This window comes from Chionomys nivalis, chromosome 4, assembly GCF_950005125.1.
Source record: "Chionomys nivalis chromosome 4, mChiNiv1.1, whole genome shotgun sequence".
NCBI classification, from domain to species: Eukaryota; Metazoa; Chordata; class Mammalia; order Rodentia; family Cricetidae; genus Chionomys; species Chionomys nivalis.
Genome location: NC_080089.1, coordinates 16189801 through 16217709, shown reverse-complemented (window position 1 = coordinate 16217709; position 27909 = coordinate 16189801). Strand labels below are relative to the sequence as shown.

The window sequence follows — 27909 nt, the reverse complement described above, 5'->3', positions numbered from 1 at the left end:
TTTTGCAAAGATGAACTTTAAAACTTGACAGACAAAAATTAACTAATATTAGAGTACGGCTTTCCCATAAGAAGGTGACTTAGATATTTCAAAGAGAAGGAAGTGTTCTTTATCTCCGGCATAGCATACCTCCTGTTATTAACTTCTCACAGGGTAACTTTGGGCACCAATATTCTTGAGTGTAATGGCAACAAGCCTGATGATTGAAAATGCCTAGAACCATGAAGATGCAGGTGATGTTTCTTTGGGGAAAATAGTAAAAACTGTGGGCACCTGGCTTCTTTCACTTAGCGATCCTGCTGCTGTTATGTTATAAAAGGGAGGGGGGGACTTAACTGTGCTCAGTATTCACGGGGGATAAGTTTAGTTCCTTAGCTGCAGAATTTTAATGTGTGTGCATGTATCAGACACATGTCAATTCTTTCTGGTTATTACCCACAGGCAATGAGTAGTGATGGGGAAAGGGAATGAACCAAGTAATATGTTAATTGGAACACTTCCATGAACTGCACCTTCACCACCAGACTTTCTCTGACAGACTGGGGATAGTATTTTGTAGCCATGGGGCTCTACAGCAGATGGGCTTCTGCGGAAGAAGGTGTCTCCAAAGCTGTATTCTATCAGTTTATTGTTCACACGCAAATACAGATGTGGGTATTAGCTGTGCATTGTCCGTGCAAGTTTGCTGCAATTTACAATAGCCATTCAGTCTAGTTTGCTAAACAACAACAAAAGCCAGCAATTGCATGTGATTATAGGTGAAAGCTCTTTGGAAACGAATGTATGTTTTCAGCCCTTTCACATCCAATTAGGTATATTACAGAGCAGTGTGCGTGCGTGCGTGCGTGCGTGTGTGTGTGTGTGTGTGTGTGTGATGTGTCATGTGTGATGCCAGTCGTTCTGCAGCAGGCTCCATGGCACATTTTTCCGTTCTCCAAACCCAAGCCCACCAAGGTAGAGCCATGCTGTCCAGAGAGCAAGGTGGTGCTGGCAGATCTGGTGTTAAGCTTTGCATTCTCTGAGTCCCTGGCTCTGCCCTGCTCTCCAGGTTCCCAGTGTTAATGGGGCACAAATCTGTGACCTTGACTTGCAGGTGAAACAATTGATGGAGTCCCAAAGCACAGGTGAGAGTCACTGGATGGTCTGACTCTTGACCTTCCGGAGACAGAATACTCGTGAGGATGAGCGTGCTGTAGAAGCCACTGGTGCTTCCTCAAGGAAAACACACCATGCAAAGATCAGCTGTGCTCGTTTCTAAAAATCCATTTAACATTTCATTTCGCTAGCGGCTGGTGACACGGAAGGAGTGTCCTTGTTGGTCTGTCACTTCCATCCTTCCTTTCTATTTTTCTTCTCTTGACAAAAGTCTGTGCTATGCTCAGCAATGCAGGTGTCAGCCCCTGTCAGGACAGACAGACCACCCCCACCCCACTCACAACTGGGCACTGGAGTCCACAGAACCATTTCCTCGATCCAGAGGCTTTTGTCTCACGGTGCCCAGATGTAAATCCCTTAGAGGCCAAATTTAAGCTTGGCTACAAAGGGACCTGGCTCCCAATCCCTTGATCCTGATGCCATATAGCATTTCTAAGAAATACAGTCCAGAGTGGAGAAGCAAGGGTCAAAGGCCATCTCCTCAACAGCAGGGGAGCCTGGGTTTACATGGACAGCTAGGATCCTTCTGTGGTATAGCTTTCTCACCTATGGGCAATGCTCCCTGGTGTTAGCCTCCAGGAGATGAGGAGGACACCCCCGAGGTCCCTGACGAGGGACTGGAGCACCCCCAGAGTACAAACAGCTGACCAGAAAGTTCTGTTGTTACACACGCATGAGCGCCAAGCCAGGGGTGCCTAACTGCTAACCAATGTGCTCTAGTGTAGTTATGAATGCAGCTCAACACAAAACTATAAACTCACTTCAATGTTATTAGATTTTCCATGATTTCCATTTTATAACTCAATTGTGAAGTTCTGGAATATGAATTTCATACTTTTTTAGATGACAAAAAAGGAATATAAACATTTATTCTTCTCACGGTGTAGTCCAGGGAAGACAGAAGATGGGCCACCCCTACTGTATGCAGGAGCCAAGCCTGGACACTCTGGGAGTGCCTCTTGTCTATACCGTGAACAGTTTAGGAAAAACGGGCTTAAGAATGACATCAGTGATTAACACAGAGAATTTAAAATCCACAGTACCCACAAAGCGGGGCACCAGGAAGCCTTGCTTCTATCTGGCTCTCTTCTCTCCTACATCACACTCTTGCAAACTGATTCGGGGAGGATGTTGCAGAGCTAACATGTGGCCATCCGCCAACTAGACTAGCAAGCCCCAGAAGGGCTGGCTCCATCACGTAAGCTTCATGACTACCACATGGTGGGTGTCCAGTGATTATTGGTGAGTTCATGGAAATCATTCTTGTGATCGAGAGGGGTGCAAAAACAAACAAGATATCATAGTGAGTCTAAAGGGGGTGACGATCCGCTGAAAGAACCTTCTTAAAATACCACTGTGAGCTTCCTGGTTGCCCCTATGAAAGGTAGCAGGAAGATCTGAGAAGTATTTCCTCAGGCCAATGTTTTCCTGGCACGTAGTGGAGGGCTTAGTTCACGCAGGTACAGACATAGGCCTGGATGGAACATCTGCCCGGTTGGGTTCACAGCGTTCCGGAGCTAGACTCACAAGGGCTCTGCATTTCTTTCCTCGCAGATCGTGGAAGGCAAACTGTGGTTCCAGCTGGACTGTGGCAGCGGCCCTGGAATCCTGGGCATCTCCAGCCGCGCTGTCAACGACGGGAGCTGGCATTCGGTCTTCCTGGAGCTCAATCGCAATTTCACCAGCCTGGCCCTGGACGACAGTTATGTGGAGCGGCGCAGGGCACCCCTGTACTTCCAGACTCTAAGCACCGAGAGTGCCATCTTCTTTGGTGCCCTGGTGCAGGCCGATAACATCCGCAGTCTGACGGACACACGAGTCACCCAGGTCCTCGGTGGTTTCCAGGGTTGCCTGGACTCAGTGGTGCTTAATCACAACGAGCTGCCCCTCCAAAACAAGCGCAGCAGCTTCGCGGAAGTCGTGGGTCTGACAGAGTTGAAGTTGGGCTGCGTGCTTTACCCGGATGCATGCCAACGCAATCCCTGTCTGCACGGGGGCAGCTGCAGCGGTCTTCCCTCTGGTGGTGAGTGCACTTGTGTGCAGGCGCTAAGGGCAGGGGAGGACATGCACCTGTGGGAGGCTCCCCCTCACAACCAGCAGGTCCCTCCTTCCCCAGGCCCCTCCTGGAGAGGATGCTCAGACCTTCTGAACCCTCGTTCTGCAGGTTATTCGGGTTAGCCAGTAACTGGATGCCAGACTGCAGATGCCACCACCTCTTCCCCGCACACACACCCCACACCCTTCTAGACTTCAGTTCCCTGCAAGGTGTGACTTCAGGAGCCACCTGCTGTCACTGCACTAACTGGAGCTGCTATCCAAGCTTGGATAGAACTTTACCAGAAACTAAAATTAATGGAGGAGTTGACCTGCCACCCTGGGAAGATAATCAAGAGTTAAGGGTCTTTAGAGCCTGCTTGAAAATAACTCTGCTCTTAACTCTACAAAGATGCAAGGCATCAAAAAAAAAGGAGAGGGGTCTGGGGGATGCTCCAGTCAGCCGGTACTTGTTTTGCAGGTGTAAAAAACCTGAGTTTTATTTTTAGGAGTCATATATTAGAAGCTAGACATGGCGATGTAACCCCAGCACTGGGAAGGGGGAGACAGTTGACCCCTGGGGCTTGATGGCCAGCCAATCTCCAAATCAGTAAAGATGGGAGTGTCTGAAAAATAACTCCTAAGGATGTTCTCTAGCCTTTATACCCTCCTTCTCTCTCTCTCTCTCTCTCTCTCTCTCTCTCTCTCTCTCTCTCTCTCTCTCTCTCTCTCTCTCCCTCTCGCACGCACACACACACACACACACATAGCATATGGAGATGAAAATATACAATATACTGAGAGTCTCGGGAGAGGAGCCAGTCAAGGGTGGGTACAATGTTTTTGTCTAGTCGTGTCTTCCCCAGGGATATCCTTAAGGGAAGGAGAGAGCAGGAGAGAGATGGGAGGTGGGGGGAGGAAATGAGGGGGAAGGAGGAGACACGGATCCCCGGAGTATCTCTCCAGTTGAAGGCTCAGGAGCCCGAGATCTCAGAAGTCCCACCTGACACAGGGCTTATGTGATGATCACTGGGTCAGGCCTCCTTCTGGCCAGCTGCCACCTCTCAGTAGCCCCAGCTGGTCCCCTCCCGGCCTCTTCGCAGGTTTACTCAGCAGCCGCCTGAGTAGTGGATTTAAACGTTCTTCACAATCACTCAAGACTGCTCAGCGTTAGCATCTACTTTTCGTGCAGCCTGACTCTGAATTTAGAGTCCGCTTTACTATTAGAATGTTATAAACTGTCCGTGGGATGATGTGGAGCAGGAACGCACAGCAGTGCTGTTCAGACTCACATACGTCACTGTCACAGTGAGGGCCCAGCGCCCTGGGGGAAGTGTCTGCAGTCTCAGTTTAAGAAATCTATTTGCTGTTTTTACTGTCTCAGCAGGATATGTAAATAAAGGGTGGTTATGGCTCCATAATTCCCGAATGATGGGCAGTGACTCTCCTCTGGCTGCTCTGTAAACCAGGCCCTCGTGACAGATCACGGCCAGTTTTTCATGAGGCGAAAAAAGCTCTACCAGTGTGAGCCACTGACAATATACGAAAGGGCCTTATAATTAAATTGGGTTGAAATGGAACACCACGCCATGTCAAATCCTGGGTACGCAGCCACAAATTGTAACGTACTTTAGCCATTTCAGAGCGTTGTTTTTCCTGGCAAAGCTATGGTCTTCCACAGAGGGTTATCTTTAAAATAATAACAGTTGCCAAACAAAGGGGAATCTGGCTCAGCAGGGTGCATTTTTAACTGCCATGAAATCCTTTAGCTGAGTCCCCAGAGCAGGTATGTTATATAATCAAATGGCTCCCGGGCCCCTCTGAGGAACACCAGGGTTTTTTGCTGTTTTGTTTTCTTTCATTGAGACAAGGTTCCCTATATCCTAGAACAGCTTCAGACTTAATGTGTAAGTAACGAAGGACAGGCTCAGATTTTTGGTCTTCCTGCCTCTACCTTTCGAGCACTGGGACTCCAGGCATCCCCACCGCCACACTCAGTGTGCATGGCACTGGGGATCAAGCTCAGGGCCTCGTGGGTTCCACCAGCTGAACTGCACACTCACTGTTTCCCATACTCCTTCCTTCCCGTCCCTAAGGTCACGTTTGCTGTGTATTGAGATACCTGTCTCTATTTGCTCTCCCATGTTCTATTTTCCTCCATGATAGGGCTTTCTTCTCAAGTCTGGGCTCCTCAGCTCCTCTTCCTTCCAAGATGGTGTAGTCTCTTGTCAGCTTTGGTCTTCTCTTTGCACCTAAGATGCTTTCCTAAAATGGTCCGTGTGTCCTCTCTCACATCCATCTCCATCACTCCCTTGCCTCAAGTCCACTACTCTGCTGACTGAGGAGACCCCACAGGGGCAGCCATCCCACAAGCCACTCCAAGCCTGGTTGAGAGAACCTGGCTTTGGAAGTGTGGCTCCAGGTAGAACAACCAACACCTAGTAAGACTATCAGAGGTCCTCTTCTGGTATGGAAGGGGGGGACCTGCAAGCTTCCTGGCTGTAAGATGAAGCCTTGGCCTCAAAGAAAAGGATCTATTTTTCTTATCTCCATTTTCTATTAATATCAAAGGCATTTTTTAAAAGACTTAAAAATATTTGTTGGTTGTTTTTGTTTTATTTTATGTGTATGAATGTTTTGGCCACGTGGACGCCTTGCACCGTGTGTTTGGTGCATAGAAAGGCCAGAAGAGGGCATCAGGCTCTCTGGAACTAGAGTTAAAGGCAGCTGCCATGTGAACGGTGGGAACAGAACCTGGGTCCTCTGGAAGAGCAGCCAGTGCTCTTAACCACTGGGCCATCTCTCTAGCACCTATCACGGGCATTTTTTTAATAATGTCCTTGGTTTTCCTAATTCTTTTTGCCAAATTAGGAGGGTGGGTTACAAGAAAGGGATGAGCCAAAAGTCAGGCCTCTACTTCTTGCTTATGAAACTTTAAATTAATCATAAAGTTACTTACGAGAATCACCTTCTATAAATCACGGTGAAATGAAGTACAGCCGTGACCTCATGAACTCCTCCGCCTGCTGGAGACGTCTAATCACAGAGCCATAGTCTTGGGCTCCCAGATCAAAAGCTGGGATACATGCAGCATTCCAAGAGGACATTTGAATTAAAGACATAGACTGAGGTCTCAGAGGTAAGCCCTTGCCCACAACCATCTGATGACAGAGTTCACTGAAACACCAACCTGTTTTTTCCTTTTGGTTTGGTTTGGTTTGGTTTGGTTTTTAACTCTCCCCCGTGGATCACTGTACAGCACCCAAGCATGATTTGCCATCGCCATCCCCTTGATCTTGGAACAACACTGGAGGACTGGGTGCTGGATCTCGTGGTCACAAACTCCATTCTCAAACTGTGGCATGGTGTTCCAGAACATTGGTAGTCTGTAAAACAGTCAGCCCACAGCAAGCAACATTTCCTTTCAGGATGACTTCCTCCCCCAACTGCCCCAAACCAACTAGAGCCTTGGCACAAGGACCAGAGAGTTGCATCAACCAGCCTAGAATGGCATAGTCAGCAGCTCTGACCAACCTTATAATTCTTCCTGCCCAAGAAGCAGTCCTCCCAAAGGAGTCAGAGCACAGAGTGCAAGCTTGGAACATGACTCTGTAAATCAACCACAGAAGAAAGGTTCACCCTTGATAATGTCTTAAAATTGTATATATCTCATAAACATGACCTGAAAACAGCAACCCCCACGAAGAGAACTGGCTGCAACCCGTTCTAACCCTCGCACTTTCAGACCCATTGGGTGGGGCGCAGACCAGGGAGCACCCACATTCTGAATAAGATGTGCACAGTTCTCCATGCCTCGTGATGTTCAACTCCAGACAATTAAGGGAAAACACAGAGGAAACTGAGCTGTAATTTAATGAAGGAGGGCACCAAGCTGTGCTGTCACCAGGCCAGAAGCAAATCCTCAGACAGCTTTGCATGAAACTGGAAGCCTAAACAGTGGTCATGGATACAAGTCTGCGAGTACAGACCAGAGAGTACTGGACTATTACTTACCTTGCAAATGCTTATATACTAAGACATTTGATTTTTCAATACTATGGGAACATTCTTCCCTTTTACCACCCTCTCCCATTTTACAATTAAATACTCCAGCAAAGTTAAATTAAAAGTCTAGCATCACATACCTAGGAAAGTATAAAGCCAGAGTTTTACTCCTCGCTCTACTCTAGCTCAGGAAAAGCTACACCATCACTGAAGATGCTGGAAAGATGTGTCTCAGATCCCACCTGAACCTGCTGGTTCAGTCTGTACCCCAACAAGTCCACTAGACATTACTCTGCCTTTACCTTCTGGCTCAAGACACTTGTTAAAATGAGGTCTTGATATTGAAGAGGCTCTTCATTGTTTGTTTAAAGGGAAATATATTTGCTTGTCTTCTGATGTTGGCCACATGAGAAGAACCCTCTGCTGGGTAACCAAATCATACTTTCAAACTCCTGGATGTTTTACCAAGAAAAATTCAAGGGCAATGGAGAGGAGACCCAAACCTGAAGTATCAGAATCTCCAGGAATTCAGGCATCTCTGTTTTAACAAGGCAGGTTCTGTGCACATTCAAGTATGAAAACTACTGACACCAGAGGACCCTACAAGTTTTCTATCTACAGGAATGTAGTCTGTGTGTTCCAGGGGAGGTAAAGAGACCCAGGACATTGAAATGAGCTGAAGGTCAAATGAGCAGATCTGGAGCATCACTCTCTTGTCAGCAAAGTCAGGTTACCCCAAAATCTTTAAAGGTCAAAATAATAGCCCAACCCCCACCTTGGATATTCTACATATCAAGTCCCACGATGGGCTCTTAGATATTTCAGGGAGATGGACACAGACATGTTCTTGGCAATAAAGCCCCTTGGACCCTATTTTGTGGAGTATTTAGTTCCTCTTCTTGTAAGGATTCAGAAACTCCGTCTATCAGACTTTATCAAGTGGCTGTATTGTGTTGACCCAGGTCCTCAATAAATACACAAGTCATGATCATGTCATAGTTCAGCCAGTGTGGCAGCAGATGAAACTCTAGGTCTTGGATAGTGTGTGTGTGTGTGTGTGTGTGTGTGTGTGTGTGTTTCCGCATCAGTGCTGAGGACATTGTTTTCTTATCATGACAATGGACCAAAAGAATGATGTTCATCAACACTGATGAGCAGAGCAGAAGACTGAGGCCACTGCCCACGTGAACTGGGTCGAAAAACACCTAGGTAAGGCAGGATCAAGACAGGAAGTGTCTTGATCATTTGCCTACACTACCCAAATTTGCTCTATAATTGCTTGTTCTGATTCTATTTTTTGTATTTAATTTTGTGATGTTCTTCTTTGAGTAAGGGGAGGAGAAGCATTTTAAGTTTGCCCGGGTACAGGTTTCAAAACCATCTGCACGCCTATAAGTGGGAGTGTAAACAGGAACGCAGATTTGGAGGCAAGGCTTAAAAATACACTTTCCTTGTTGCCAAGATTTGAAGGGAAAGAAGCTGTGGCTTTTTCTGTACACATATTTCAATGCCAGCAAGGCCATTTCCTTTTTACAGGCTGAGAAGTGTGCACAGACCATCTGCTCACTGGCTTCAAGAACCATGTGAGAACCATCTTACCTAAGGGCCTGTTTTCTCATTTGTAGCGAGGCCGTGATAATAACTACTGTTTAAAGAATACAATGCATGCAGTTGTTATAAGAAGTAAATGAAACATAAGTTATAGAAAGCACTTAGACTTTTTCCTAGTCATGTGAAAAATTACTATTCTGGTTAGTGATTTTTTAACTTCTCTCCCACCTCCCCCAAAGTCAATTCTTATTTAGAGTTTGAGAAATTATACAAAGAATGTTTTTTTTTATCTTTTATATTTGTGACAGTGTTAGATAATATTTGTGATCATTTGATACTTTCTCTAGGAATGTGTGTATGTGCACGCACAGGTTCTGTTATGTGTGTTGATGTTTTAGTGTGTTTAGGTATAGTTGTGCGTGTAAAAGTGTGTACATGTGTGCAACTGAATGTGAATGTGTATATGTGTTAGCATGTATATATGTAGGTATGTGTGTTTGGTACATTGCATGTATGTAGGTGTATGTGGTTATATGTTAGTGTGTGTGCATGTATATGTGTGTGTTGGTGTGTACATGTGTGTATGTACTTGCTTGTGTGTGTGTGTGTGTGTGTGTGATAGAAACATCAGGAATTCTTGGAAAGAACAGAAACATACATGACTTTGTTCATCTACTGATTATTTGGATCCCAGAAGGATTGTCTGTTCTTGTCTGTCTTACTATTTCTCTTTTGCCCCTGGGGGAACTATGTGAAATTATCACAAGCTCCCTGCTCTTCTTCTTGGCAAGCCATAGTCTCACTCAATAACGTCTAGACTCTACAGTGTTATAGAAAGTTCTTGGACTTGGGAAGCTTGGATTTGAGTTCAGGCTCAATCACTCACCAGTCCTGTGTCCTGGAATAGCCTCATGGCCTCTCCAGTGTCTCTTGGGGGAATGTTAGTGGACCGTTCCCCTGTCCCTCCTAGGATCATTGTGCTTCTTTGTTGATTGGCTGGAAGTAACGTTTAAATCACTAGATCACTTGGATTATTAGGGCAGACTTACTGATATAAAGATCGTTAAAACATGGTTCTGTGACAGAATAAAAAGTAATACCATCGTGGTAGTAACAGGTTAATTTTGATAATCAAGACATTTAAAAAAGGATGAACAATAGATGTCATTATTGACTTAAAATCTGAGTATTTTAACCCAGTGTTTCCTCTCACATTGTGTATCAAAAACTTCCTCCAATTAAAGGTTTAGGAGCAGGCTTGTTCCCAGAGCCCTCTGACCCTCTGTCTTGTGGGTCTGAGGTCACAGTACAGACCTATGACAGTCTGCTTCTCATCTGATGACTAAGAAATGAGCAGTAAGTTGTTGGACTGATATTTGGTGTTGGAAAAAGGTCAGGACGATTCTGACCAGGCCTGAGTTTAAGTCCATCCTGCCGTGTGAGTGAGTGTGAGCAAGTATTGGCTTCTCTACAAGTAGATTCCTGGGCTCCAAACATCTTTTCCGACCTTGGATCCTGGTGCTTTTCATAGTTTCTTTACTGGGTGTGTGCTGGTAACACTCCCTAGTGAAGTGAAGGCCCTGGTTTGCAGTGCTAGCTGATGTATGTGATTATCCTGTTTCTAATTGGTCAACGAGGGGTGCAATAACTGGCCTGCTAAACCCCAACCGCTGAGAACCGGCACCAGCACTCCTCCACCTAACACATAGTCATTCAGTCTTTAGATGCAGGAAGTCAGTCAAGCTGATGACTCCATCAAGACAGCGTCCTACAGAAGATCATGAAGGGATTCTTTAATTTGGAAGAGAGAGTACTCCAGAGAAGCAGAATAAATAGGAAGTATCTATCATGCTCTCTCTCTCTCCCTCACACACACACACACACCACATATCACACACATGCACATTCACAACATACACACCACATATCACATGCATGCACATTCACACACATACACAAAAAGGGAAAGAAAGAGATTTAATCTTATAGAATTCACTAATGTGATTTGGAGCTAGCAAGTCTAAAATTTGTAGGGCAGGCTAGCAGCTGGAAATCCATCTAAGAACTGGTTTTGCAGCACTGAAATAATAATCCACAAAGCAAGCCAATTATCTGGAAATGGGTAAATTTCTTTGGTGTTGATTTTGAGGAAAAAATTCTTGGGCCCACACACATTATGGAGAGACCTAACTGACTGTAAAAGTTGATAAATTTATAAACACCTAAACATCTAGGCCAGTGTTTAAATGGCAGAGCACAGTAACCTAGTTGACCTAAAACACAGAGTAGCCTATCACAGAAATCAGAATTCCAGAAGAAACTATACAAGCAGAAAAGCACCATGAATTATTATTAATATCCTCAGAGAGATAAGATGCTATGACCATAGTACACAAATCTGAGGCTAAAGTTGTACACTAGCCAAAAGAAAAGGCTGGTGAGGTGGGGGAGGGGACTTCAGTTACATTAAAAAAAGAGAGGGGGGCGTGGAAGATATCAGTCAGTCTCAAAAACGATTCAAAATGAGAAACTGCCCCTAGAACTCAAGCAAGAAGTGAGAACTTGAGAGCGCAGACAAGATAGTTCCAGGAAAGCCTAAATCTCAGATACAAATAAGAAAACTTCCGTGAAGACGGAAGAGAGAACAAAAAAAATCACCAATAAAATGACGCAAGAAATTTTACCAAATTGAAGGATGAGAATTGCAAGATTACAAGGGCCTACTGAGGATCCAGCACAGGCTAGAACAACTCCATGCTAAATCACAGAATAGCTAAAGGTCATGAAATTCCAAAATTATGGCCTACCAACATATTGGAAAAAAAAATCAGGCTTCTTACAAGCTTCAGAGTCTTTGAATTTCCCAAAAACAATAGGCAGAACCTTGCTTTAATTTCCTAATGTAATCTAATTTTCAATGAGGCCTAAGGATTTGACCATACAAATTCTCATAAAATTTGCCTCCTATAACCGCTTCCCCTGGGAAGCAATTACAGAATCTCTAAATGAAAGAGAGAATAAACCAGGTGATTCCAAAATTGAGTTTTAACATAGGTATACATAAGAGCTGCATGGAGGGTCAACTATTGGAGGCAGAGCCCCCAGAACCTTCACAGAGACCGTAGCGTGGGGAAATATGAGTCACCGTATGCAGTTCAAATAGGGAAACCCACCTGGTGAAAAGTCTGGAGGTCAATTTAAATAACCAGAAAAAGAGCATTCCAAAACACAGGTCCATCTTCGATTATTTTTTTAAGACAAAGACATATGTGAAAATAAAAGTCATAATTTGCTAAGTGACTTAGCTACAAATGATATACTATAGCTAATTAAAATAATGCAAATACTGCTTGTTTAATTAACATTAAAAGAGTACATCATATTGAAGGAAGGCCATCAGAAGACTGTCCACGTGTGGTGTGATTGATGTTTGAAATAAAAGATATAAAGGGAAGCCAACAGAGAATGATTGTTAGAAACAATCGCAAAGTATCAACATTCCACAGAAGAAAAGGTGAAAATGCTGAAAGGGATGCCTGGGCTGTTTCTACGGCAGTTTAAACACTGTGATTGACAAAGCAGAACTCAAGAACCTCTCCCATTTGTAAGTCTAACTCTAAGGGCAACAACAATTTCTTAATGAAAAACAATAACCGTAATACAGTATCCTTTCCACCCCGCGACACAGGTAATACTCAGAGAGTCTGCCTTCCTCTGATAGCTATGTTTTCGGTAGTGCAGACATCAGTGCCTACTTTTACATGACAAGTTTCTGAACAGAACGTGAAGGAGATGCAGAGATGAGGCTTTGCATAGAGGAGGTGAAGGGTTAGGGCTTGAGTTTCAGTTGAGTTGATTTGGCTTCACTTGGAGCTCAGGGTCCCAGGGAGCATGGCACCAGTGACTTCTCCCATCGTGAGCTGTCACCATTTCCAGAAGATGATAGAGAAAGCACTGTCACCTTGCTAACCATCCTGTTCTCTGCTCTTAGTGTCTCTGACAATATCATTAGCATTCTTTCCAATCTGGACAATTAGGTGAATATTTTGTGGACTAATACGGAATCCAAACTTTACCCTAGTATTTTATGGCAAATGAGTTTCACATAGCCAATGTGCTGATCACTTTTGAGCCTTGCTCACGGTAAGGAGCTAGGAATACTTGTTACAGATGAGTCTAAGGACTCTGCGCATCACTGTGGCATCCTTGGCTCATGAGGTCCTCTGTTTCCCCCAGGCTATCAGTGTTCCTGTCTCTCACAGTTCACGGGGAGAAACTGTGAAGCAGAGATCACAGCCTGCTTCCCCAACCCTTGCCGGAATGGAGGATCCTGCGACCCCATAGGAAACACCTTTGTCTGCAGCTGTAAAGGCGGCCTCACGGGCGTCACGTAAGTGCGCGACTGTTCGCGGACTCCCCTCTCTCTACATTGCTTCTCGCCCTAAGAAAACAACCCAGCATGTAGTTCATTAGGATAAGCGGAGACGCGGCTGTCTTTCCCACACAGTGCTCGGAGGGGCTGGCTCAGTAGGAATAGTGGTTGCAGTGCAAGAAGGTGTTCAGATTTCCTAGCTCCCATCATAAAAACCTGGGCATGATGTCATAGACTTGTCATCTGCAGGCTGGTATTTCCCGGGTCTCATTCGTCAGTCAGTCGACTCAAACTGTGTGCTTTAGGCTCAGTGAGAGATGGGGATCACAAAAGACAGAGATGGAAAGTGATGGAGGAAGACAATGATGTACACCTCTGGTCTCCACAGGCATGTACACCGCACACAGACATACACACCACTAACTACATTTTTAAAAGTACTTACAATGTCAGTAGGGAACCCCCCTAGGGTTGTATCTAATTTGTATATTTTACTATATTCCTTTGTACTTTCAGACTTATTCAATCCCTGTGTATTCTATAAGCACTTCAAATGTGCTTGGCATTAGTTAAAATTTCCGATATGGTTATGAGATCTACATAAAACTCACTTCCCAGAACCCACCAACTGGACTCTACTATCTCATGTTTAATGGCTATTCTGAGAAATTAGTCCTTATCTTGCCTTTAAAAACCCTTTTCCTCCAGGAAATGAGGGAAATTTAAGTGTTAGTCGGGTGGAAGGGGAATGCTTTAAATTCTGAGTGAAAGGCCACTTCCAGGCATTCGCGATGGTTTCGAAGTGTGCTCTCGGTGAGGGATAGTCTAATTACAGGTCAGCCTGGCACGTTCATTAGAGCGAGTCTCTAAGGACTCCACCTAGAAACACTTAGCTGATGTTGAACTGCTGGATGTAATTTAAAGTAATAAAGCTGCATTTATTTTTAAATACTCCGTGATTCTAATTTCTGGCTCACCTGGCCCCAATTTGTTCAAATTGGGGATATTTAGACTACATTTTAAAAGGTGGATTACCAAAACTATAGATGAATCAGCCTCTTCCATGGCATATCGGAACAACTGCTTAAGTAGAGAGGCATGGAGTACAGAAGTTCCAGCACGTGCTGTCAGTGTTAAAGAAGGAATCAGACTAAAGGCTTGCCGTGTGGGACCAGAGAGCCAGGCTGGTGGCGAAGACTGCTTGCTGCTTTTCCAGAGGGCCTCAATTAGTTCCCAGCACCCACGCTCCAGCTCCAAGGGACCCAGTGCCCTCTTCTAGCCTGTGCAGGCACCTGCACACATATGGAATACAGTCAGACAGACAGACTCACAACATACACATATGAAAATTAAAAGTGTTTTTAAAAACCTGCTTTGTAGTTATACTACTGTGGGGGTTAAAGAAGCCTAGAACTGCCCCAGATCCCTTCCTAGTCCATTTCTCCTGCCTGGTGCAACCATTCATATTTCCCTGTGGATTTATTGGGGGATTTGATAATGAGGTCCTACATTGTACCCTTGGGGAAGGGGTGCAGAAGTATTTTACATGATGTGAAAAATGCATACTATATGCTGTTTCTGAAATTGCACAGTTTTAAATTCTAACGTGCGCCAGAGGATGGGAGAGGATTCCTTTCCCACACCATCTGTTCTTCCCTTTATACTCCTCTCCCACCAGCTTGTCCTTCTCCAAATCCCATGGAGACCTGAGAGGGCACACCTTGACGCAAGGAAATGGGCAAGGGATCGGTGGACACAGAAATATATAAATTAATCCTTAAGTATATGCCCCTGTGTATGCACACAATGCACACACAGAGATATGAACACCTACCTATGAATATGATCAAACATATTCTCACATATGTATTACACACTGCCACATGGCATGGTCCTCTTTCGGGGGTTCCGTCTGTTTTAAAGCCTTTTGTCTGAGCTCTGATGTTGGAAGCGCTTCTGTGTGCTTTGTCTCTAAAGATGCGAGGATGACGTGGACGAGTGTGAGCGAGAAGAGTGCGAGAACGGAGGCGCCTGCGTCAACCTATTCGGCTCCTTCTTCTGCAACTGCACCCCAGGCTATGTGGGTCAGTACTGTGGCTTGCGTCCCGTGGTCGTGCCCAACATCCAAGCTGGCCACTCATATGTGGGCAAGGAGGAACTAATAGGTATTGCTGTGGTCCTCTTCGTCATCTTCACCCTGGTCGTGCTCTTCATCGTCTTCCGCAAGAAGGTCTTTCGAAAGAACTACTCTCGGAACAACATCACGCTAGTGCAGGACCCAGCCACAGCCGCGCTCCTGCACAAGAGCAACGGCATCCCATTCCGCAGCCTGCGTGCCGGCGACGGGCGCAATGTGTACCAGGAGGTGGGGCCGCCTCAGGTGCCAGTGCGCCCCATGGCCTACACACCCTGCTTCCAGAGCGACTCCAGGAGCAATCTGGACAAGGGCCTGGACGTACTGGGTGGTGAGCCACAGGAGATGAGCACGTTCCACCCGGAGTCCCCTCGCATCCTGACTGCGCGTCGGGGTGTGGTGGTATGCAGCGTGGCCCCCAATCTCCCAGCTGTGTCGCCCTGTCGCTCGGACTGCGATTCCATCCGGAAGAATGGCTGGGACACAGGACCCGAAAGTGAGTGAGATACAATAATGGGCGGGTGCCCTGGGAAGCCCCTGGGTTTCAGCACCTCAAGCCGTGCTAACCTCCCAGAAGGAGGAAGGAATGAAAAGCGCACTCTCATGACTGAGTTGAGTGTGGCTGGGGTTGCCCAGCATAGGGCAGAAAGTGGGGTTTAGCACCCACGGGGAGGCAGGTGTTTAAGCAAGTGAGTGACACAAGCTAGTTACAGTTTTGAAGACCATCCTGACAGACCCGGCAGGGACTGAATAAGACTTAGAAGGAAGGCTGAGTTGGAAAAGCAGGTGACTGCTCCCTGCCCTGGCCTCAGAGTGAGACTAAAGCAGACTCTGATCAGCAGGCTGCACAGCTTTTGTATGCCAGAGAGAAGTCTGAGTTTCTGTACTGTGCTATATATGGGGGAGGAGGATGGAGTGGGTTTCAAATGGTCCTACAAAGCATGTTCAGACAAGGAAGTAAACCGCGCTCCTGGACAAAGCAGACATCACTGAGGCATTACATGACTTAAGCACGAGTCAATTTCAGTAGGAACTATTGGAGAGGAGAGCCTAGAATCAGGAAGCAGCCAGATCAGTATTCAGGATGCATGTGGGGGTTGGGGACCAGTCCAGAAGTCAAAGAGATGCTGGTTGACCATTATCTGCACATGGGGAAAGAGAAAGTCGGCCGGCTGGACCTCTGAGAGAAACTTGGAGATCCCTGTTTGAGGGCAGAGAGCGGAATGAAAAACAAATTCTCCCTGAAAAGCAAGAGAAAGGGGAAGAGAGATGGCGTTTATTACAGAAGCTGATCACGTCCATAAGGTTCATAGTGTGTAGTACTAGGAACCGACCGAGACAAAGGAAGGCATACGTGTGGGGTAGACACTGTGATTTGAAGAGAATGCTGGGGTAAAGCCACCAGCGATGTGTCTGCCATGTGATGGGCTGTCCAGCATGGGTATCATCACCAGCTCTGGGAGAAGACTAGCCTGAAGGAAGCAAAGGCCAGAATCTGGGCACAGACAGGTCCCAAGTCTGCTCTTAGCAGAACTGCCCCAGGAGCTCAGCAGGAAAGAGGCAAGGCAGAGTAGAGAGAGCATTGCTCCATGGGAGGGGAGATGCAAGACGAGGTCTTTCTATTCTAATGTCACCAGCATGCCACCTGCTGGTTCCATCCTGTGGACACACCTGGCTTTTAAGTCATCCCCTGGGCTCTCAAGTGGAGTCAGGGATCATACAATGGTGTGGAGAGACTCGAACTTGGTTGTCATTGCTCTCTGTGTGTGTTGGATCTCACTATGCAGCACTACCTGTTGGGCCTGGAACTTAGGGGTCCGCCTGCCTCTGCCTCCTAGGTCCTGGAATTAAAGCTGCGTGCTACCACACACCCAGCCAAAACCCTCCTTTAATTTTGGAAATGAAAGGAGTTTTGAGTTAAAGGCAAAGCAAGGGACTTGCAGCCACCCCAGGGCCGGCTGACCACCTGCCTGCTCTTCAGTCTCCGGGTTCAGCCATGAACGCCTTGCTCTTCGCATGGCCAAGCTTTGAGTTGTGGTTATTGGAGGTGAATACACACACACACACATGCACACGCACATGTGCATGTGCGCACTCACATGCACACACACGCACACATGCACATGCCCACACATGTGTGCCCACACGCACACATGCACACGCGCATGCGCGCACACACATGCACACACGTGCACACACACACACGTGTCTCTCTAAGCCTCTGTCACTCGTTTGTCTAAGGCCCTGGCTTAGCAGAAAGCAGGTGGGGGCGTTCATGTTTGCTCCTGATCGGCAGCTGCAAAACAAAGTAACTATTCACAGGTCTGTGTCTCTGCACCCTCACATTCCAGGATGCTCTGCCGTATTTCTTGGAGAATATTTTCCGTCACCACCTCCTGACATGACAGCTTTATTTTCAGAATCGACCTCAGGCCAAAACTCACACTTCCCCCTGAAGTATCATTGGATTTTATAGCACGCGTTTTCCTCTTTGTTAAGCCACAGTTAGAGCTAGCGAGACAGTTTCTGACAACTAATTCACTGTGGGCTTGACCACCTCAAGATACGGTGCTTTTTGTTGCTTCCTACACCTCTCAAATTAGAAAGGGGTGTGTGTGAGTGAGTGTGTGTGCGTGCAGAGGGTCTAGCTATTTTCCTATAGCAGAGACAGAGAGAAAAATAAACACCAAGTGAATAAGGGAGAATTCACATCGGCCTGTCCTCTTACCAGACAGAGAACATTGGCAGCCACAAGATGAAACACCACTGCCCTCTAGAAGGCAGTGCTGAAAATTCCACTCCTCCCCAGAGATGGAAGCTGGGAGAAATATAACGGCTTTCTTGCCTATAAAATATTTATGCCCCTGTTTTAAAAGTAATCTCATTTAACCTGGTGTTGACACCACATCGGTTCATGTAAATGACATAAATTAAGTCTGAATGAAGAGCAGCTCAGCTACTCCATCCTCATTCCACTCTCTCCTCAGTCCTCACTTGGAGGCAGGAACACTTACTTTCAGCTGACAGCTATTCGGAAGCTCATTTACCACGGGTTAAGGGTTCCAAATCCATAATGTAAATCACTTGATTGACAGACCTTTGCCCCCTATGGCACAATCAATTTTCCTTTGTGGAGCTAACTTATTTTCTCGAAGCAAATCAGAAAGCTTCTAAGAAAAAAAGGGGTAGGGAGGGAGAGAGCAAGACTGAAGGATTGCACAAGGCTGAGTGATGGTTCTGCTTTCTCCCGCCTGTTCATGAAGACAAAGGGGCTGATGACCCGGGAGAGGTGACCTGCTTCACAAGCAGTAACAAAGGGAGCAACTCCGAAGTTCAGTCCCTCAGCTCCTTCCAGTCGGACTCTGGTGACGACAATGGTAAGCGCGTTCCCTGTCCTGTACTGGGGTCAGCAGGAGAGGTGAGGGGGGCAGCACTGCTATTGTTTCTTCATCTGTGTGTTGACTTTTTACCGTTTTTACCCATTGTTGAGAATCCTTGCCAGAGGAGCCAATGTGCCACTGGTCAGGGCAGGATCTGCATCCGTGGGGCTTGGACGGTAACAGAATTGCCTCCTCCCCATGATGCTTCACAGCAAACCTGACAATGCACTCCCTTTCTTGCTGCCTGTGTCCTCTCACCCCCTGCATTCAGCCACCACATCATTGGACATTACTTTGGAGACAGGATGGCTATTCTGTAGAACCAGTGATGCCTTTGTTCAATTGAATTTCCCTTCTAATCAATCTTTTGGGGTCGTGGGATTTTGGAGAACTGATTTAAAAACTGTGACACAGACTCTTAGGGGAAAAAAAAAATGCCTGTCTGCCAGAATGCCGCATGCAAGTCCCTGTGGTTCACAGACTGCTTTGATAACTCCAAGTCGGGTGCATCGAGCTCCCACAAACCTGGGCTGATGGAGAAGAAGCTGGTGTTTCTGGCTAGGAAACCAGCTGTGGAGGGTAGGAGTGACAGAAGAAGAAAGCCCAACGAGCAATGTTTGTCACGTGGTGCTAAAGCAAAAAATATTTCACATGATCATCCAGGGGCAGGCTGCCCCACCCCAGCTAACACCTTAGGTGGCCTCTCGTTTTTACCAGCAGTTAGCAAGAAAAAAAAAAAAGTGCACTTGCTAATCAATGTGATCTTTCAGCACATGAACCCTGGCTAGTCCATTGTGTGCTGCGTCCTGGGCTGTGTATTCTCTACTTAGAAAAACAGATTGAGAGCAGCACAGTCCCAGTCTCTGAGCAAACAGAGGGAAAGTGACCAAGAAGTCGTTGTAGAATTGCAATAGTTTGCCTTCTCATGTGTAACCCAAACCTCTCCCACATGGTCCTCCAACACTAGCCACCCCTGAAGAAGTTTCAGTGTGGGGGTTGGGAAAATGACTTTATAGTTAAGAGCCCTTGTTCTGTACATAAGGGCCTGAGCTAGGGTCCCTGGCACCTACAAAATTCACATGCATGCAGCTCATGGCTAACCCAAGCCCTGGGAGAAAGACAGCATTCCAAGCTTCCTGTCCACTGATAGAACCTGCCTCAAGGCAGTGAGGCTGAGAGAGAGAGATAAACATTTAGGCATTCAGCTCTGGCCTCCACACTCGATTGCACTTCCCTGTGAGCTTGTATACATGCATATACCACGCACAAACACACATGCATGAGCACACACACATAAATACACACATATAAGCACACACACTGATGTATCTATCTGCTGGTATAACAAACCCTGTATCTTAATTTCTTCTGGCCATTTTTGCAACAAAGGCACTGGCCTCTGACCCAGGTGTATGATGTATCCTCCCCTCTTTATCTCCAGTGAGAAGGAAAACTATAACAACTTTGTATTTTATGTTAAATATTAAGAACATATAGTTTCAGAGACCAGGCAGTAGTTCCAGCCATAATGTCTGGCTGATGGCTCTCAAAGGCTCTCTATCTCACATGCCTACCCCTTCAGGATCTGCATCTGGTCAGGAAGCGCTAGGCCCTTTTATCTGAAGTCACGTCATCTAAAGCAACTCTAATAGACCAGAGGTCTCCTTCACATACCCCAAGCCTCACCAGCAAGAGATAGGCCTCAGGTTGATCTGGACCATCATTGGCATGTGTGAGGCCATCAGACTCATAACAATACCCAAACTCCTACGCAGGTGACATTGTATTCAGATCACATTGGTGACCAACAAGGAATAATGTCCAGGAATAGTCCTCCTCTGAGGGCCTCGGATGGTGCTAATGAGAAATCTCCATGAGTTCCATGGGCCACCGTCTTCCTGGTTTGAAGTGACAGGTCATGGAGTGGGAAGTAATGACTCAGGGATCCTTGACAATCATGCTTTTTAGAAGTATGGCCTCCTAGCTTTCTGTTGTTTCTATTCTGTTCTGACAGAACTCAGGCCTCCATGTACGTGTCCTCTTGACATCAGCCCTGAGGAACAGTTTGTGTCTAATGTCTTCATTATTGTTGTTATTAGTCATTAACATGTGTTTGAAATACGTGACTAACCAGGAACTGTCCCTCCCCTCCCTCCTGTCTTCTTTTCCCGCCAAAAGCATCCATAGTGACTGTCATTCAGCTTGTCAACAATGTAGTTGACTCTATAGAGAATGAAGGTATTTACAGTTATTTTTTGGTTTTGATTTTTGTTTGTTTGTCTCTTCCTTTCGTGGCATGTCTGTGTCCTTTTGGAAAGTTTGCTTCTGTGGTACTTTATCTGAACTGACTGTAACCAACAGAAAGTGCATGATGATGGTGGTTTTAAGTGAGATAATGGGGTCGGGGATGTAGCTCAATGATAGACAGCTGGCCTTGCTAGCCCAAGACTCTGGCTTTGTTCTCTAGCACCAGAAAACAAATCAAATTCAATGCCAGATGTCTCTCTATCGATTGCAATAAACTTAGTAATTTTGAGAGACAATCTAGTTCATATTTTTAAATATCTAGATTCTCTTATCAAACGTCTTCAAAGTAAAGAACATTCATCTGCAATCCAGGTTAATCAGTTAAGATTACATTCATTCTAGTATGTTTTGAATACCTGCTGTGAGCTGTGGATACTTATAAAATCATCAGAAATGAAAATTTTATGAGGATTAATTTATAGCAGGTAATTTTGTCAGTGCTTTAATAAAATTATAACAAAATAAAGATGGAATTTATGTCTTAATTTCCTAACTAGTGACAAGGGGAGGGGGTTAAAGCCTAAATTCAGTGTTAGCCTTGGTTCCTAAGGAGTGGTCTTAACGCTTCTGAATTACCTGCTTTGTCTGTCTTCCCATGGCCTGGATGGCCCGATTCACTTTTCACTTTGTGTTTGAACAGTGTCTGTCATGGACCAAGGACAGAACTACAACAGAGGTGACTCTGCCACCACCCAGGATGACAGCTTATTTCTGTGTTTCGCACCTCTCCTCTCATACTGACCATGCCCCTCCCCATCCCCTCTGAGTCTCCCAGTTTGAGTTTTGCATGTTCCAGGCATCTTGTGTGCTCAGCTCCACATGCATTTAGCAGCCTCATTCCCTGTGTGTGAAACTCACCCACTTTCCTGCAAGGCTCCGTGCTCTCTGCAGTTCTCAGAACACAGTGCAACTCTCTGCCCGCATGCTGCCAGCCTGGCCTTGTACACAGCATGTGGATGGGAGGGGGGAAGAGGTGGATGTTGAGGACCCTGTCTGTGTTTCATCAGCATGCCTTTGTTGGCCATCGCTCTGGGCCTCATGATTGGGAGTCTGCACATGCTCTCTGTGCTCTCTCTCTGCAGGCCAGAACATGGCTGACCCTATGGGGCTGCAGAGAGTTTGCATATGACCTTGGCTATGGGGTTTCCTGGGCATCAGTCGTGCACGGCAGGCCCATCCCTGCTCCTCATTTACCCACCTCCAGTCTGGAGGCCGTTAATCATCTGTATTTCCTTTTACAGCCTATCATTGGGACACCTCGGACTGGATGCCAGGGGCACGGCTGTCTGACATCGAGGAAATGCCCAACTACGAGAGCCAAGATGGAGGGTCAGCGCACCAGGGCAGCACACGAGAGCTGGAGAGCGACTACTACCTGGGCGGATACGACATCGACAGTGAATACCCTCCACCTCACGAAGAAGAGTTCCTAAGTCAGGATCAGCTGCCCCCTCCGCTGCCGGAGGACTTCCCTGAACAGTATGAGGCCCTGCCTCCCTCGCAGCCCGCCTCGCTAGCTGGCACCATGAGCCCAGACTGCAAGAGAAGGCCCCGGTTTCACCCCAGCCAGTACCTCCCTCCTCACCCGCTTCCCAACGAAACAGATTTGGGGGGGCCACCCTCCAGCTGTGATTTTAGTACTTTTGCAGTGAGCATGAACCAGGGTCCGGTAGACAGTGTGTCTCTGTCCTTGCACAATCCCAGAGGCACCTCGTCCTCAGATACGCCAGCCCACCGTGGCTTTGACGACTCTGAGGTGGCCATGAGGGACTACGAAAGCGGGGGTGAGCTCGGCCTCACCAGCCTTCACATTCCCTTCGTGGAAACGCAGCACCAGACCCAGGTGTAGAGGACACCGTGGGTGCTGTGCCCTGACTCTTAAAGCATAGAAGGAAACAAGCCGCACTTGGGTCTGGACGGAGAGAAGTCTGTGGAAATGTGGATTGTCTATGAGGAACCCCTTCATAAGTCTCACTGTCCCAGCAAGCTTGACTCCCAGAGTGACAAGGAGCGGCTCAGACATTGTTTCTGGGGGAGGGGGAGCTGACAGTCCTTGTTTGTGAATACCTGTGTTTATGGCTTGGAGTGCAAAGGAGAAGAAATGAGTTGACTTTGTCAAAGGGGAGAACACAAATGGCTTTGTGTATTTTTGTGCCCTGGAAAGTGGGAAAGCAAAGGTCCTTGCAGTATTAGCCCCGCCACCGTCAGAGGGGCAGCGTTGCATGTGATTTTGAGCCAAGGAAATGAAAACAGCAGGGCTGTCTGTCAGAGAAGTTAGTGTTCTAGATGAGAGAAAAGAATGGCAGTGTTCGACAGGGTGGACGGAAGCCTTTAAAAACCGGCTCTGTTTTTAAAGAAGCTGTCTAATTTTTCAGCTATAAAATTAGATTTGAGTAAAATGCTTAGTGTGCTCAGATTTTTTTTTTCCTGTTTGTGTTAAGCATCCAGTATAATATAGTTGGGTTTGTGATCTCCGAGAAAGTTACCATGAAAGAGCAATAAGAGGCTATCTAGACTCCAGTGGGTGGGTTGGAGGAGGTTAATGTTCAAACACCAGAAAGACTGTGTCGAACTTGTTCTGTGTTTTCTGGCAAATAATCCTAGCCATAGCTTGGTTCTAACATTCCTGCAGGAACAGGTCCCTGCTGGTCTATTGCTCTCTAGAATGAGAGGTAGAGGAAGCCTAAACAGAATTCACAGATAGATTCGGGGAAGACAGGATGTGATGCTGTCAGACGTTTCCCCCCAGGGGACCACACTTCTTCACACTGAAGGGGAAAACTATACGTGTCGTTCTAAACTGGTAGTGGTGTCATTATAAATACTCTTAGGTTTTTAAAGAAAAAGTAGGTAGTGACCATGTATAAATTGTATGTATGTGTGTGTGCATGCGTGCGTGCGTGCAAACGTGTGTGCATGTGTGTGTGAGAGGAGGGCCCAAGTATTGCTCTGAGTGTGCACTCGCCACAGCTGCTCTTGAGGGAAGCTGCCCCAAAGGGTTTAGGATTCAGTGTTGGAAATCGTGAGGGGAGCAAGCGTTGCTCACCTTCTGATTTCTCTGATCTCTAGTCTAACAGGAACACCAAATGCCATATCTTAATCCAGTTGGTTAACCTTACTTTAGTACTGCCATTTATAGCAACCTAAAGCAAGTACCGTGATTTTTTTAAAGACAGTATTTTCTAATTTTTCAGTACTACTATTTGAAACTGAGTAACATTTGATTACACCCTGGGGTCTCCCTCCCATCGGACATATGGCCTTTGGCCATCACTTTCCCATGACAGAATACTCATCCCGCTGAAAATACAGAAGCCTAGCATTTGAAGGTTAAAGCTGGCAGTGGAGTTAACTTTGCTCTTTCACTCTGATCAGCTGTGGCCGATGCCTTTGCAGTGAGCCAGGGAAAGGAATGCATATTTGCACATTTGCCTGCGAGCAAATCTCTGTATGCATGTGTGAAGGGAGCTGTCTGGGATCTGCCCATCAGTCCTAGGTTGTCTTTAATCCACTTACCTCTCTGCAGGAGCTGATGTTTCTGAACATCTGTCCTTTCATTCCCAAACTTCCTGAGTTAGAGAACATGTTTGTCCCCTTTCTCGGCTTTTCTCCTGCATTCTCTAGCTTAGACTCACCCATGGAGGCATTATCCACACTGTGGTCTTGAAATAAATGAATTTCACTAAGGCTGCTTTTAAGAATAAAATCTTTAGTATTTTTTCTTATGTAAGAAGCACATTTGCAAGAATCACAAAGAAAATGACAAACTAATGGTCCAGAATTGAATCACTGCTGTGCTTTTAATAACACAACAGCATAAAACCATCAAAGTAAAACCAACAATTCATTTCTTGCCCCCAGGAAATATGAGATGAGATCCACGCCAATGAGTCACCGTGCTTAGCCAGCATCTCTTTTAGAGAGAACGCCTGGCCAACCCTATAATGAAGGCATAAATAGAGCTATCTGCAGGCAGTGGCAGTCACTGAAGAAATCCCTGCCCAGCCTCTCCTCTGACCTACATAAAATCCTTTTTTCTTTGGGACACCTTCCGGCTAAATTTTAGCAGAATAGTTCTACAGACATCTAGATGAGCACTGGGTCTACTGGATTCTTCTCTTTCTAAAAATTAGATTTCCTTACAGACCAGAGGGTGTAGTGCGGTGACTTCTACACGCATCTTAGATGGGGTGACCACCATTTAACAGAACGGGGTCCCTAAGATTTCTAGGCTAGCCCCCACACTTTATAAGGGAGGAAGCTCGCCCAGAGAAAGGAAGAGACTTGCCCAGGCTCAAACAGAAGTTAACTCATTGACCCAAACTGCCACCCATCCACGTAGGCACCGCTCCTTACCTTGCACACCGCTAAGATGCTCTGAGCCGGCAGCTGCTTCCTTCTACCAAACCCTTAACTTCCCACTGTTCCTTCACTGAAATATGCAAGGATAACACAAATAAAGACCTTTTCTCTGGGACTCTGATGGGCCCAGAGATTTGGACATTCATCAGAATGCTGCTTTTGCCAAATGAATGTTTCCAGGATGGAGTGAGCACAGAACTCTTCAGACTGTAGTCGTCCCTGGTAGTGAAACTGGTGGTATGTAACACACACACTAAGTGTGTCTTATGGGTTTAATGTTTTTGTTTCCTCCCCATAAGCTCTGCCTACTGTCTGTTCTTGTCCTGTTCATCGTGATGGAAAATTAGCCAGTTTAGTGAGTGTCTGTGTTTCTCTTGGGAGATGTGTGGCACACGTCTGGTTAGTGTGAGAGAAGCCGTGAGTCTTTGTCACACTCTAAGCAGGAGCTCTAGGGCTATAAAGGACAGACATGTGCTTCATTCATCATCCCCTTCCTCTGAGAGGATTTTGCTGCTGAGCCTCATCCCATGCCTTCTTTCTGTGTACCCCTTTCCTGCCCACTCACAAAATGCAATGAGAAAGTCATAGCAATATACGTAGGTCAAGGCCATAATCTTACATTTTAAGCTGTTGGAGTCACAGGAAGGCCTGGGAGATTTACCTGGAACTGCCATAGGAAATCACTATCTCAGAAGAAAAGGAAACATTTCCTATTGGCCTTTTCCTGATGACTCCCTACCCACAGTGCTCTGTCTTCTTTGCAGATGCTGGCAGGCAGGGGGCGGGGGGGGGGGTCAAAACACAATAAACAAACAAAAAGACAAAGAGGATCAGAATAAACCACTAAAGACACATTTAGATGAAGACACATTTAGATAAAATAATTCAGGAAGATCTAGTGTTCGTGTTGCGTGGATTGTCTGGCCTCCTCACTGCTGCAGACCCTGGTCGTGTGCTTAGGTTTGTGGGACATGGGACTTCCAAGGGGCATTTCTTCAGTGCTGTCTTTCCGCGTGGTCCGTGAGGAGGCAGTGAGTGTGCGTGTTAGTTTGTCTTGCAACCTCCAGCTGCACTGCTGATTCAGACCCACCTCTTTGAGCTTCCTGGTGTGTCACAGGGAGTTTAAAGTCGCCATGCACGGGTTTGACATCAGCAAATATCTAGCCAGATGGCTAAGACAGGAAAAGAAAAAGGTATTTCTTTCCTTATGTAATAATGAAAAGCAATAATTACAAGTGTTTAACAATACACAAAGGCCATAATTAGTCTCTTCCAGTGTTCGGAATACACTAGAGAATTCTGTAGTCGTTTGGGGTGTGCTGGGCCCATTAGTATGTCCTGCAGCACCCTTCAGCAAACCAGCCCCTGGATTGCCCTATTTAACAATGCTATGAGCCCATACTACTGGATTTGGGGAGTGACAGATGTGTCTGGAAGCAGGAAGGGTCCTTGGAAAGCACTGTTACCAGAGACCGTGGTGTACATTTGTCTGTTATAAACAGGCTGGTTTGTAAAAGATGTATGTTTTTGGTGTTTTAAATGTTTATAAAATTGTATATAGGTGGTTTCCATTTTCCAGGCATTTGTAGATACAGTATTTGATGCCTATCCGGATGCTTTAATTTGGAGGATCAAATAGAATTCTTAGTCATCCACATTGTTGTCTGCAAACTTTTGAGGTATACCCATGAAGAAAGAGGACTTTAGATTTGAAAAAGATGTTTTTATTCATTTCAAAGTGTATTATGTCTTTCCTTAGATTCTACTGTTTTCATTTAACTCTGTTTTCAAAAACAAAGTGTTTCTATTGACTTTTTTTTAAGATGAATGTGTTTGGCCCGGTTATTAAGCACTCGACCTTCACACCATTTCCTAGACAGGATAAGTTGTCAGTCTGCCACTTCCATGCACACTCACCTCAGCTCCATGCACACTCACCTCAGCTCCATGCACACTCACCTCAGCTCCATGCACACTCACCTCAGCTCCATGCACACTCACCTCAGCTCCCACACACATCAACGCAAACCTTATGCAAAGGGGAAAGTGGCGACTTCACTGAAGTTTGCCCCTTACAGACACGGATTGTTCTGCACATATTACTATTGGTGATATTCAGTCTTGTGTTCTTTTTCTTAAAAAGAAAATAGAACAAAAGAAAAAAATGAAGGAAAACAAAGTGAAATAAAAGGGTACAAAATTACAGTCAAAAACTAAAACAAGAAAAAAAAAATCTCCCCCATGGTGTCCAGGTTTGTAACTGCCAAATTTGATCATTAAAACACGTTTTCAAGTAAAAGGGAAAAGATGCTATGAAACTCCGTCGTGTTGGCTCTTCTTAAATGTCGCCTCACATTCCTCTGGCGTTCAGGAGCAAGTGCTCTGATGGGAAGACTCATCCAGCTCCACCTATGTCTCAGAGAGAGTCTCTGAGGGACGTGGTATAGGTTCTTTTGTTTCATCTCAGATATTTTTAAATGATATTCTGAAGCTCATATAGTAAAATCTATGTAATGTCTTACTGTGCATATGGTCTGTGGGCCTTTGAAGCATGAGCTACAGAATACTGGAGACTAAACACCGGAGGTCGCCAACTTCCACCTCAGCTG

General features: G+C 45.9%; 1 protein-coding gene across 5 annotated transcripts in view; it reads left to right on the top strand.

Moving 5' to 3' along the window:
• Positions 1-27604, top strand: part of Fat3 (FAT atypical cadherin 3) — a 596674-nt gene extending 569070 nt beyond the window's left edge. For 2 of the 5 annotated variants that reach the window (XM_057767108.1, XM_057767106.1), the window contains 7 exons: positions 2710-3178; positions 12982-13135; positions 15095-15747; positions 18515-18628; positions 20810-20869; positions 21579-21614; positions 22180-27604. In XM_057767108.1, coding sequence (XP_057623091.1) covers positions 2710-3178; positions 12982-13135; positions 15095-15747; positions 18515-18628; positions 20810-20869; positions 21579-21614; positions 22180-22787 — 2094 coding nt within the window. In that variant the 3' untranslated portion in view covers positions 22788-27604. The remainder of the gene's footprint in view (positions 1-2709; positions 3179-12981; positions 13136-15094; positions 15748-18514; positions 18629-20809; positions 20870-21578; positions 21615-22179) is intronic. The other 3 variants (XM_057767110.1, XM_057767109.1, XM_057767107.1) reach the window with 2 other exon arrangements.
• Positions 27605-27909: the final 305 nt, after the last annotated feature.